We start from the raw sequence: 14430 nt of genomic DNA, 5'->3' as shown, positions 1-14430 counted from the left end.
AGGAAGTCTGCCGGGGGAGGCTGAAGGGAGCCGCAGGAAGTCACTGGGGGGGCTGGAGCCGGAGGATGCTGGGGGGAGCCGCAGGAGGATGCTGGGGGGGGAGCTGTGCAAATGCAGAGGGGGAGCCGGGGCACATATCAAGAGGGGGGGCCGCAGGAAGTCGCTGGGGGGAGCTGGAGGATAGCGAGAAGGACGCTGGGGGGGAGCTGGAGGATGCTGTGGGGAGGAGCTGGAGGATGCGGGAGGTGGGGTAACTGGGGGATGCTGGCTACCAATGTTTTAGGGGGCCCTGGCTACCAATGTCTGTGTGTCCTTTGTACTGGTGGGAGGAGCCATTGGGGGGCAGGGTGTGGGAGGAGGGGGGCCCAGAAAATTTTGTTGTGAGGGGCCCCGTGATTTCTGATGGCAGCCCTGGCCACAATATCAACTTAAATGTTACCATAAATGCTGGCCCCCAATATCTAGGTTTACAATTCTAAGATTATGTGATTAACCTTCCTGTAACTTAAACAGGTGATATTTTAGTCAAAATTAAAGATAGAAAGACAAGTCTAAATACATTATTTTTGACCCAAAGTAAAACTTTATGATACTCATCAATTAGACCTTTTGGCAGTCAGACAGTGAGAATGATTATGGTCTGTGTAATTCAGAAAGGACATAAAAAACTCTCATATCTTATTCAGAATGCCTGGAACCTGGGGTTATACAGATAAGGTATTTTTCTACAATTTGGACCTCAAGACTTGTCAAAATCATTTAAAGATATAATAAACCCAATAGGATTGCTTTGATGCCAATATGGATTCATGCAGTTTCCATCAAGTACAGATACAATTTTATTATTACATAGAAAAAGGAGATCATTTTGAAAAATTAGAATTATTTGATCAAAATGCAGTCTGCGGGAGATGACATTCCTATACCTCAGAGCTCTCTGGATAACGGGTTTCTGGATAACTGATCCTATACCTGTCCTAGAAACAAACAAACAGAATGCACAACCATTCCTCTTATTAGTGAATTTGTATTCGCACTGTTTTGAAGTTAGTGCCTGGCTGCTACAGAAATCCTTGTGAAATATGGGGACATAATTCTGTCAGATAAAAACCTGTTACATAGTAACACCTCTGAAATTAAAAATAACAAAAGTTAAAAATAATTCCTAAGTATGATTATAACACCCTAAGGCCTATCTCAAAATCTGTATGTAATCGCAGCACAGAAATACAATTTCCTGCATGCCTTTTACATGGCACTTTGCGGTTGACTAGAATTGTGTCAAGTTTCTTCCCATATACTTCACTGTAACACGGTCCATTATAGTACAGGTATAGGACCTGTTATGCAGAATGCTTGGGATCTGGGGCTTTCCAGGTAAGGGGTTTTTCTGTAATTTAGATCTCCATACTACTAAAAAAAAGCCTTTTAAACATTAAATTAACCCAATGTGATCTTAGCTGGGATTAAGTACAAGGTACTGTGTTATTATTACAGAGAACAAGGAAATCATTTTGTAGAAGGGTTGAGTGATGAGTACACTCAGATGGTACATCAAATGGTCATTTGTAGCCAATGTATGCACAGCAAGTTCACTGAATCAGACCTAGGTAATTATTCTATAGCAACCAAATGGTTTTTAAGCTATGGTGTAAACAGGTACCTACATTCCTAAATTAAACCTGCTATTACAGTGGTAACTGCAAGTTTCTGAACCCTTTTGAGTTTAAAATATTTAAGCATACATATGATCTGTTTTTCCTGCAAATAATAAAAGTTGATAATGAGAACCCAATAATTAAATTAAGACAAAATCAAAAGCATAATGCTATTTATTTATTGAGCAAAATCATTCAAAGTTACATATTTGTGTGTGGCAAAAATATGAGTGTTTTGGAGAAATATGTGTTTTTACTATCCATGTTTGATCTTACCAACACATGTGGGAGTGTTATAATAGAAACTAGAGGCCTCTCTGCATTAACACATGTCAGTGTTCATGAGGCTACCAACAAGATAGCCTGGAGCAATGGTTTGCATGGCAGAGTTGCAAGAAAGGAGTTGCGATAGACCACATTGATACGTCAGACCACTATTGGAAGAATCTTCTATGGACAGATGATACCGAAATGAAAAAAAAATTGGCTTTTCTCATGTGTTAAACATGGTGGTGGCAGTATCATGATACTGTCATGGTTTGGGCCTGCTTTGTTGCCTCCGGACTAATATGACTTGAAAAATATGCATCCCGCAAATTCTGCAGGATAATGTCAGGATATCCACCTTTATACTGAAACTGAAAGAGAAAGTGGGGTCATGCAGAGAGACAATAAAGTCCATTAACCAAAGAATGTTTAAAGCAAAAGAATGTTAATGTTTTGGAAAGGCTGAGTGACCTGACTCATTTGTTCAATTGGTTTCTCATTATCAATTTGAGGACTTGCATGAAAAATATATCATTTTTATTACATTCAAAGGGGTTCACAAAATTTCCAGCATTGCTGTAAAGCTTTTATAGCAGTTTTAATGTGCCATGTTATCTTAAAAGTGTCCCGATAAATCTTGCTTTGTGCAGCAGAAGACAATTGCTAAAATCATTTTTGTGCACCAAATCCTGCTAATACTGCACTTTTCCATTACTAGCAAGTTTCAGCTGACTCCTCCCACAATGCTGTCAGCCTGCACCCTTTGAAGAGATATAATGGGATTATATCACTATAGGAGAGGTTTAGGGATAAATAAAGAAATCAATAATACCTTCATTTTTTAATAGGGGTATGGGATACGTTATCCAGAAAGCTCAAAATTATGGGAAGGCCATCTCCTTCCCACAATAATTATTTTTTCTCTGTAATAATAAAACAGTACCTTGTACTTGGTCTAAACTACAATATAATTAATCCTTCCTGACGGCAAAACAATCCTATTGTGTTTTATTGAGTGATTTTATGGAGATCCAAGCTATGAAAAGCCCCTTATCTAGAAAACCTCATGTTCCGATCATTCTCGATAACAGGTCCCATATCTGTACTTAATGTGGAATTACAAAAACAAATGTCATCATAAAAGATGCAGATGTAATTTTGTTGCATTTTATGTATTTCATTGGGAAATTACAAAACTAAAACTGACTACAGAAAAATGCCTTGCAAAGCAATAATGGAACACCATGTATGTACTCCAATTCATATTCCAGTAATGCTTTTTATTATGTTGTTCAAATTCATTGATTAAAAACAAGAAGCAGAAGAAAATCAAAAGGAAAAAAAAGGGTGCTTGTGTTCATGTACCTTAGCGTTTGCGGAAAGAAGCAAAATATCAGAGAATTTTTATTACAGAAAAGTGAAAAGATCACACTCCAGAAAGGAATTATGGGGCATGATGGAAGACAAGGGACCGATGACAAGATATTAAAAGGTGCCTGTGATCTGAGAGTAAAACAAATATCTTTGCACCTAATGATTCTGCAAAAGAAGGCCATTTGTTCTCATTTGGAATGGAAGTAGTCAGTGTATGGATGCTAGCACAGCAGAGGTAGAAAATGAGACAAATGAGCTTGTGTTGTTGTGAAGATATGGGAACAAGAATATGCTTCCAGGAAAAGTCTTACACAGAACTCCAGTATGGGATAATCAGTAGTAACATTGTCAACTGCTGGGTGGCTTCATTTGTCTGCCTGGAACCTGCAAAGTCTATTACAAGGTGGATAAAAAGCCGGCGCTGATATTGACTGTGGGAAAACATTGGGACCCATGAAGAAGAATTCAAGTACAAGCAACGGTAATAACACACGTATATTTGCACTGAGATGAACAGTGACAACACACACAGATAAGAACAATTCTCAGTTATAGCTTTCCCCCTTCAATAAAAGAAATAAAGGAAGTCAGAATGGAAATAGAGTGACTATAGAGAAGAGCAGGACACAATGTGCTAAGATGTCTATAAAAGTTTTAATTCATCCAGGTCATGGTATATATCTGTTGTAAAAAGTCAGATCAACTGGACTTGCAGTGTTTTTCTTGAGGAAGTTTCACTAGTCATTCGATTGAGAATTGTCAATTCATTCTGAAGAAAGTCAGTCCGATGACTAGTGAAATGTCTTAAAAAAAATGCCATATACAAGCATATTATACCTACCCATTAAACAATAAGGTTGTACACAGGGTTGGACTGGGGGTGTACAGGCTCCACAGTGTTGCCACTCCCCAGACTGTGCATAAGTAGATGCAATCGGGGGAGGGAGGGCAGGTGGGATCGGGTCTGGGCCGGTGGAGCCCACCAGGTTTTTTCCCGTTGTCCCACTGGCTCAGTGTGACCCAAGTTGTAGCTTCCATACACATTCATTGGAAAGCACTGCAGGGTCTTAGCAACTAATTCAAGCAGCACAAGGCACTAATCCCATTAATTTCACAAATGTATTAATGCTTGAGCGTCTGGAATTGAGTTTATAAACCCACGTGTAGTTTCTGCATTTATATACCCTATTTTTTAAGGGTTCAGTGCAAGCTTGATTTTCAAATATAAATACACGCATAACCCTTGAAATTGAGCAACATCACAGAAATTTTAAACAAACAAACTAAATATTTTTAACACCCTATAACTGCATTGATAGTTATAAATGCCTTGCTAAGGCTGCAAGTCCCCATAATGAATTCACTGATCTAATGCCCTAAATATAAGTGACCTACACATGCACCGGCATGGCTATCACTAATGCAATAGCAAACCAAAAAACTACTGGCTATAAAGCTGACACAATACTGCCAACACGAATGAGGCTACTGTTCAAGTTTGGGTCTAAATCTAAAACTAAACCTATGTCATTGTGGCTATTATGGTTTAATAGCCCAGCTGGGCTTTACAATAGTGAAACAACTACACACTGGGCTTTATTCTTACAGCAGAGAAATACTTTATTATGACTGTTATCTGTCAAAAAGGACATTGTAACATTTTTTCATTACAATTTAAATGTATTAGGATTAAGGGTCAGTGCATTTTTGCCGATTCCAACACCAGGTACCTAAAATTGCTTCCAACTCCACAGCTCTGCTATAACCATATCACATAAAACAGCAGCCCATAAATAACACATTACTACAGTACCAGCAATGGTGGAAGTGACCTAGCTTGCAACTTGTGCCCATTTTGTGGACAATCTAATTAAAACACAAGGGCCTTTGTTCGAGGGTACGGAAACTAAAGTCACTGGAAATCCAAGCTGTCACAGCACTCGTGTAAAGCGTTGTGCTCCAAAGTGATGTCTTCCAGCTAACCACTAGGTGACAGTCTAGGAAAGATCATGAAGACAAGCGACAGCTCCTAATATATACAATCAGTCGGCCGCATTTGTTCTTTCCCATGGTATTGCCTTCAGAATAGCTGAACAATTAACATGTACTTATTTGCTTATGAATTTATCAATTTCTTCCTAATAAACATCCAATTTATCCACTTGTTTTATTATTATTATTATTATTATTATTATAAATTAATGACAATTCAATAACTGTTCTTTTTTTTGTAATTAAATGCAAAAATATGTATGGGTATAAAGAGAAAGATAGCAGCTACTTCATGGAAAAGAAACCCTAATACATAAATAAAACAAATGTAGCTGCCTGTATTTTATCTATCTGAAAAAAATGCACATCTGCAAAATTTTAGGCTTTTGAAATTATTTAATTTCTAGACTCTTTCTGTAACTGTCCACTAGGTTTCCTCAAAGGGGGAAAATATTTCTATAATCCAAATATGCAACTGACCCAGGCCCTGGCCTAACATTAATACTATTGGTATTAGGACCAGTAGTTTCAGATTTTCTTACTTGCTGAAAAAGGCACCCAAACTCTTTAATGAAACACAAATATAATACAGGTATGGGACCCATTATCCAGAATGTTTGAGACCTGGGGTTTTCCGGATAAGGGGTCTTTCCGTAATTCAGATCTCCTACCTTAAGTCTGCTAAAAAAAATTATTTAAACAGTAATTAAACCCAATAGGATTGTTTTGGCTCCAATAAGGGTTAATTGTATCTTAGTTGGGATCGAGTACAAGGTACTGTTTTATTATTATAGAGAAAAAGGAATCATTTAACCATTAAATAAACCCAATAGGGCTGTTCTGCCCCCAATAAGGGGTAATTATATCTTAGTTGGGATCAAGTACAGGTACTGTTTTATTATTACAGAGAAAAGGGAATCATTTAACCATTAAATAAACCCAATAGGACTGTTCTGCCCCCAATAAGGGGTAATTATATCTTAGTTGGGATCGAGTACAAGGTACTGTTTTATTATTATAGAGAAAAAGGAAATCATTTATAAAAATGTAAATTATTTGATTAAAATGGAGTCTATGGCAGATGGCCCTTCTGTAATTCGGAACTTTCTGGATAATATGTTTCCGGATAAGGGGTCTGATACCTGTACTGGGAAAATAGCAGGCAGCACTACTTGTGTAATATGCATCTGCATTGATGGACTGCACACAAGTTAAGGTGGCCTCACTTTAAAGCACACCCGCAATTATGCTGGGATTCTGGGGGGAAATGCTGCATTGTGGGTAAAGAAATTATGGAATTTTGCATCTGTTAGGGTAATGGTACATGTGTAGATTTGTTGCTGTAGTTAAATCTCGACTACCTTGGGCTACAAATCTCCCTGAAAACCTTTCCCACCCACAAGTGATGGTGGAAAGCATGTGTGGCGCATCATTCTCCCTGTGTCCCATTACTCCAAAATGACTAGGGCTTTGGAAAAGCTAAATATTCCATTTCAGACAGTATTACCTCAAATTATCACAGTAAAGTATTTTATTCGGCAATCCACATATGTAAGGAGGTATTTTTCAGAAGTTTTTGACAGTGGGATGGGCGATTTCCTGTGGGCAACAGATCAATGCATATCCCATTGATAAGACATAAGCCTTGAAAATGGCAAGAGATGACTATAATTCAAATATCTGTATAATGAGTATATTCTACTGCAAAATAATAATAATAATAATGTGTTTAATTAGCGCAAGGGTCTATAAAATATGCTATATTATTTTATGCCACATAACAGCATGGCAGTTCCTTCTGATGTTGCCCATAACTCTATTTGTGACTACTTAATGACTGAGGTTGATGAAAAAATATTTCCTCCTCGTTAACAAAAGGGATCTTGGTGCTCCTACTTGGTCCAAGGGAAAAAGAAGAGATTTTCAGAGATTTTCATGGTTACCTGCGAGGCAGGTAAGTATTGCAGTACATTTTGGTGTTAATTGCCCTCTTCTTGTAATTTTTTATTTTGTGTATTAACATAGATGCAGAAAGTGCAGTCGGACCCAATACTGAAATAATGAGTTATAGTTTATTTATAGGTAATTTCCCCTACCCTCTGCACCCCTAGATAAAAAAAAAATGTTTGAAAACAATGTAGTGGTTACTTCTTTACATGCCAAAAAGGGCCCAAATTCCCCTGTAAATGCCATAAGTGGACTCCATACATTAATAGAAGCAATTTCAGTAGGTGCATGTGTGCAACCCCAGCAGGTCACTTATTAACCCTGCAGGTGCCACAGCAGCCAACATATGTCTATAAAGCCAAGACCAGATGGTATCAACCATCGCTGAAGCTTAATAAAAAATAAAACAGAAATATAATTGGAATTGAATGTGCCAAGCTCCCTGTAAAACATAGTTCCCATGAAATGCAAAAATACTTCTGAAAGAATAACTATGGAAATGCACAATATGAAAGAGGTAAAAAAGGGATTTACTCAAATCCAGCAATAACAAATCATTGCTCATGATAATATACATATGGGCAATAAACACAGCTATCAGTTCTTTTTAGAAATTTCTCAGTGTTCTAGAACCAAATGTGAATGGAATGAGTATTAAATGGACTAAACAAATGCACCCAAAAAAGAAAAGATAAACTCTTCACCCCCAAGATTATATTCGACATGGCTGAACATCCAAAATTGGGTGCAGTTTATCCACAAGCGCTAATGACAGTTACCAGTAGATCTGACAGTTTTATTTAGAAGTGCTAAGGATAGTTTTAAGTAGATCTAATTTGCTAATTTTTATCCGTGTTACTACTGCTTTGTAGCTAACTTGGAAAATCATTTTTAACTAGAACCCTAATAGCTGTTTTTCGGAAAGGCGGTCTGGGTCAAAATGGACTGTCTGGTTTTCTAAATTAGGAAATCCGGACAGGACCCTCTTTGATTGACATGGCAACCGGCCAAACGACACTTCAAAATTCCTGCTCCCTGACATCCCAGTCCTGCCTCCAACATCACTTGTTCCACCCTGTGATGCCAACCTCCGCACACCAGCCTGGAATTTCAGGAGCCCAAAGGTGCAAACCTTATTTCAAACAAATCATTAAGCAGCCATTAAATTGCATGGTGCTGATTTTAATGCAGGGTCTGCTAATCCCCATTCCCCAAATCCTAACCATTTGGTGGGTTGCTAATGCTCAGCAGTGCCACTGAGCTCTAACAGTTCATAGTACATAATGGAGCCAAACACAAGAATTGACACCAAAGCAGTAAATGTATTGATATAAATGTATCAATTTGTTAAACACATTTCAGACTGCCAGGAAAAAGCAGGTAGCATTTTTTTGGCATTTGCCAAATCAAGACTTTTGTGTTAGACTGCTAGGCAGTGAATATAATTTATTGCTCCAAATGATGCACTTTGGACGCTCCAGAGTCCGACACGTATTTTTACCCCACTCCAGCCATTGATTAGCACTGGGCATGTTCACCCCATTATGTCATTTAAGACAGTGTTCAAATACTTTTGGCCATGAACAATTTCAGGGTAGGGTTTTTTTTAATTCTCTCACTGGTCAAGAGGATGACCAGTTGGAGGGGTGTAACTCCAGCGGGTAAAGCCTGGGTGTAGGTAAGGAAAATGACCTCACATATTACAGGAAAAACATACAGTTCAGTCATTGTATATTACATAGTAACACTGTGATTTAGGTTGAAAGAAAGACTTGTCCATTGTCTGAATGAGCCTGCCTAACTTAGCTGACTAGTTGATGCAGAGGAAGGCTAAAATTCATGCTTTGATAAATGAAGGTAAATGATAATAAAACAAAAACATCAACACACTGTACAAACTGCATTTTAGCAGGTTGGTTACAAGTATTTTTTTTGTACAAATCTCATTATTTGGGGCCATACTACTGACAATATCACAGAAATACTGTATATGACAATTAATACTATTTTTCATTTTAGGCTACAAAGATATGTTAACAGTTTAAGTTTCAGCAACAGCTAACTGGTTCCAATGTAACTTGTTCATGCACAACTTAATGGATAGTTATTAAAAAACTTACTGGCTCAATTTTCAGTGCATTTCGGTAGCTTCCAAACAGAGATGCTTGGGCCTTCAGGAAAGCCCTAGCCACCCCATCACCAGTAGTTGTGGACATTTTTCTAAGGCGATTTTTCAAGGCAGAGACCTGTAATGTGAAGACCAGAAGATTTATATAGACATGAACTGTGCAAAGCTTGTAAAATCTTGCTTTAAATTATTATCATAAATAACAACATAAACCTTATTATAAAGACAAACAGATTCAGCTTGGGCTAAGGTCTCTTATGAAATGGTATGGGACCTGTTATCCAGAATGCCTGGGACCTGGGATATTCCAGATAAGGGGTCTTTCCTTGGAACTTGGATTGCCATACCCTAATTCTACCAAAAATAATTCAAACATTAATTGAACTCAATAGTTTTACCTCCAATAAGGATTAATTATAGTTTAGCTGGCATTTTTACAAGATACTGTTTTATTATTACAGGGAATCGGTTATTAAAAGGAAATAAAAAAATTCAAATTATTTGTCTATGGGAGATGGTATTCCTGTAATTAGGAGCTTTCTGGTAACACATATGGATATGGATAATGGATTCCATACCTGTACTTACAGAAAAGGACATGCCTTCCCTTTCAAACAAGGCACAAGCAAGTCCATACAAATATTAAATAGGCTTAATAAATAAATAGGCATAAATAAATACATTTTATTGGAGATAAATAGGCATAAATAATGCAAAACTGGACTGGACACATCTGACTGTAAAAGGTAAAGCAATAGATGTCAAGGGTAAAAGGCAACCATCTTCCCTCCAGTAGCTACCATAAATTTTATATATTTTATTTTGTAACCCATACCCATAATCCATATTCTTCAACTCTTCTTTTGCCTTTCCCTTATTTGTCTCACCTCTCACTTAACTCTTCCATTTTTTTGTTCTTAGAACCACTTCATTAAAGGTACTGTGTCAAATACTCCTGGCACTCTTCTTTGATTACACTGTGATGGTGGGAATTGAGTCACTTTATACTAGCTGACCATACAATAAACTTTCTGGTAACTTATTCGCCAGAATATCTTTCTAGAGGACACGATTAAAGGAGGTTTCACCTTGATGAGCAAAAATGGTTTATAACAGTGACAGTAGTTCTCTCTGAAACCATTGGTACTGACAGATACTAATGCTTGGATTCCATTTTGGCAAGTGAATAAAAAACAAGGTTCCTAACACTCTTTTAGCTGGTCCATGGATATTTTCCTCCATTTTTACTTCTGAGACAAACTGGAAATGGCGTCAGGTAGAGTCTTGGACACAATGCTTAAAGGATAGATGAGCACAGGGCAGGAAATAAATGTAAGAGAAGGGGTAATGGATAGGTGTCTATCTATCTGTCTGTCTGTCTGTCTGTCTGTCTGTCTGTCTATCTGTCTGTCTGTCTGTCTGTCTGTCTGTCTGTCTGTCTGTCTGTCTATCTATCTATCTATCTATCATCTGTCTGTCTGTCTATCTATCTATATATATATCTATCTATCTATCTTATCTATCTATCTATCTATCTATCGGTCTACAAATTTAAACACTTGCACTTTATTTTTTCTCTACTTGTCCCAGTTTCCAAGGTCTTCAAATATAAGCCCACAAAATCGAAAGGAGACTGGTGAGCATTTCACAAGATTTCATATACAAAATAAACAACTTTAATTCTGTTCAGCTTTCTTGAACTGAAAGAATGTTATAAAATTACAAAAAGGCAGCACAGTTTAAAAGAGAAAATGCTATTTGACATATTTTTGTCTCACTTACGACCGTATGAAGTCACATTAGGTATATGGATGGAACAAACTGATCCATGAGGCTTTTCCCATCTCCCATTCCCATTTATTTGGCAAGAGCACATTTTGGACCTTTAACAAAATGAATATGCCCATGGAGTTTTACACTATAATGATAATGCAGGATTTTTGTTTTTCAGTAAATACTGCATCTGGTCATAATAAACCTAGGGTATTAGGGCAATATATATCAGTTTCTATGCAAACGGTCTTTGTATCATTTGCAAAGGATAAAAGTATGTGGAATCCATAACTTATAAATCAGTGCACCATTACCATAAAAGACAGTCTGTTTTATCAACAGTGACATATAACCTTCACTTATATAGTAACACACAATGCATCAGATCCAGATATCTGCATTGTGTGCTCTATAGAAAGAATCCATAACATGCGGCTCCATAAGCTGTTGCCGAGCTATTATTTCCACCATTCATTAACAGCAAGTATCGAAGGCAAATGAACAATGTATGCAACAATGGCTTATGAGCCACAGACTGTAAATTGCCGTTTTGTAAAATGTACTTCAAGGCAGCTTGGTTTCGAGTTTTGCCCCTTGTAAATTCAAAAACTGAAATCATATTATCCAGAAAGAGGGTTAAGTGTAAATGTGCAACCCAAGAATCAATGGCATGCAGCTACTCAATATGTGGTAATGGTTTTTGGATTAAAACAGCCAAATAAAAGATAGTGTTTACTAATTACACCAAAGTATGCTATCTGCAGTGCCACCATTTCCATTCTTTAAAAACCCATCACCCCAGACTCTTTGCTCCTCAAAAACAAGTCCACCCGAGTATTATTACAAACTTAACCTTAAATGGTCTCTCTTTTTTATTGCTGAGGTATGTAATTACTTTGTATTCATAATGTCACACTCTTCAGGTGAACATACCAGCCTTCTAATGATCTGATTAGCATTTACACAAAAGGCGAATGATCGTTCGTTGAAACTAAACAAATATCAACCGGACACCTTCTTCCACACGCAGATTTAAAGCCACTGAGGGATTAGATAGGAAACCTGCTCTTTCTTGCTCTAACTGTGAAGATCATTAATTACTTTGCTGTCTTCAAATTCATATTTACTTTGCTTTCTTAGTTTGGTGCTGTAGTTATTTTTTCCAGATATAGAAACATACCCAGGATGCTGGTGTATGTTTTACAATATTGATTTATTTTATACCAACTGAGTTTTACTGCCTATAAAAAGTATTCATACCCTTGGAAGCTGGCATGTTTTATTGCTATAAACATTTATGAACATCATGAACATTGTATCTGGAAAGGACGACTTATGGTTTTTCCAGTATCATGGCATAACCTACACCAGTGATCCCCAACCAGTCACTCATGAGCAAAATGTTGCTCCCCAACCCATTGGATGTTGCTCTCAGTGGCCTCAAAGCAGGTGCTTATTTTTGAATTCCTGGTAAGGAGGCAAGTTTTGGTTGCATAAAAACCAAGTATAATCCCAAACAGAGCTTTCTGTAGCCTGCCAGTCCACATGGGGGCTACCAAATAGCTAATTATAGCCCTTATTAGCACCTCCAGGAACCCTTTTCATGCTTGTGTTGCTCCCCAACCCATTGGATGTTGCTCTCAGTGACCTCAAAGCAGGTGCTTATTTTTGAATTCCTGGTAAGGAGGCAAGTTTTGGTTGCATAAAAACCAAGTATAATCCCAAACAGAGCTTTCTGTAGGCTGCCAGTCCACATGGGGGCTACCAAATAGCTAATTATAGCTCTTATTAGCACCTCCATGAACCCTTTTCATGCTTGTGTTGCTCCCCAACACTTTCTACATTTAAATGTGGCTCATGGGTATAAAAGCTTGAAGATCCCTGACCTACACCATGATGAAAGGGATTCTGAAGGGGAATGTGTGAGTTAGTTAGGCGAGGGGCAGTTAACATACTGACAGGTACAAGTGGTGACTGAGTCAGCAACAGAATAGGATGGAGCAGGTGCAAAGACAGGAGTGGGAGGGACTGGGTGTAGAGACAGGAGTGGGATGGAGTCAGGACAGGAATAGGAGCAGAAACAGGATGGGAACAGGCTAGGGAGATAATGATCAGGCCAGGAAATGAGGCAGAAGAAGGGTTTCTATAGGGCAGGGTCAAATCTGATTGGCTGAGCATATCTGCTAAGGTGAGATTGGAAAAGCCAGGTGAAAGATAATGAGTGAACATGCTAGCTGCTCTCCTGGGCTAGCTTCTTCTGTGTTTGCACAGCTTGTGTATGCATAGTAGAGTGGAATGCCGAACTTTACAAAAAAAACCCAGCTTTTTCACTCTACTGTGCATGCACTGGCCCCAGGATTCCAAAGAAAGACAAAAGAAGGATCGCTAATTCGCAGCTAAAGGGGGCTGGTGCGTAACATTTTAGCAAGTGAGAGAGGGAAACTAGATTTTAAAAAGATTAATGTTAGAAAATGGTAAAAAATAAAAAGCAACTGAAAAAAAAAATTAATAATTTGAAAATTATAGGCTCTACACAGGTAAATGTCTAATGGCTAGAATCTATCAACTAAAAGACAATAAAACACAAATAAAAAATAAATCCAGTCATATTCAATATTAAGTGCTAAAGAAACAAGTGGAAATAAATCCCCTGCCCAATAAAGCTTACAATTTACGCATGATCTAATAAATGACCAGGTATGGAGCTCCCAAAACAAACTTGCAAACATCCCTTAAGAAAGTTTTTCTGGCTGTCATACTTCACACCACAGAAAAGGAGACTCCAACACTGAAAACTGCCAAGATGAATTTAACTTGTGTGTTATTCTAGTTGATAAGGGTATATGTGAATTTTCAAAATGTCTTTAAAAGTTGTATCTAAGAGAATTTCTCCAAGACCAGTGGATACGCCAAAACCAGCGGATACACCAAGACCAGCAGATACACCAAGACCAGCAGATACACCAAGACCAGCAGATACACCAAGACCAGCAGATACACCAAGACCAGCAGATACACCAAGACCAGCAGATACACCAAGACCAGCAGATACACCAAGACCAGCGGATGCACCAAGATCAGCAGATAAGCCAAGATCAGCAGATAAGCCAAGACTAGCGGCTACACCAAGACCAGTGGATACACCAAGACCAGCGGATACACCAAGACCAGCGGATACACCAAGACCAGCGGCTACGCCAAGACCAGCGGCTACACCAAGACCAGCGGATACACCAAGATCAGCAGATAAGCCAAGACCAGCAGATACACCAAGACCAGCGGCTACGCCAA

General features: G+C 38.1%; 1 protein-coding gene across 4 annotated transcripts in view; it reads right to left on the bottom strand.

Annotated features, from left to right (window-relative positions):
• dennd1a (DENN domain containing 1A) overlaps positions 1–14430 on the bottom strand; it is a 414134-nt gene that overhangs the window by 122341 nt on the left and 277363 nt on the right. For all 4 annotated transcript variants that reach the window (XM_031890875.1, XM_031890876.1, XM_012953023.3 and 1 more), the window contains exon 13: positions 9359–9484. In XM_031890875.1, coding sequence (XP_031746735.1) covers positions 9359–9484 — 126 coding nt within the window. The remainder of the gene's footprint in view (positions 1–9358; positions 9485–14430) is intronic.

Source organism: Xenopus tropicalis, chromosome 8 (genome assembly GCF_000004195.4).
Source record: "Xenopus tropicalis strain Nigerian chromosome 8, UCB_Xtro_10.0, whole genome shotgun sequence".
NCBI lineage: Eukaryota > Metazoa > Chordata > Amphibia > Anura > Pipidae > Xenopus > Xenopus tropicalis.
The sequence above is the reverse complement of the archived record's forward strand: the minus strand, read 5'-3'. Positions and strand labels throughout refer to the sequence as shown.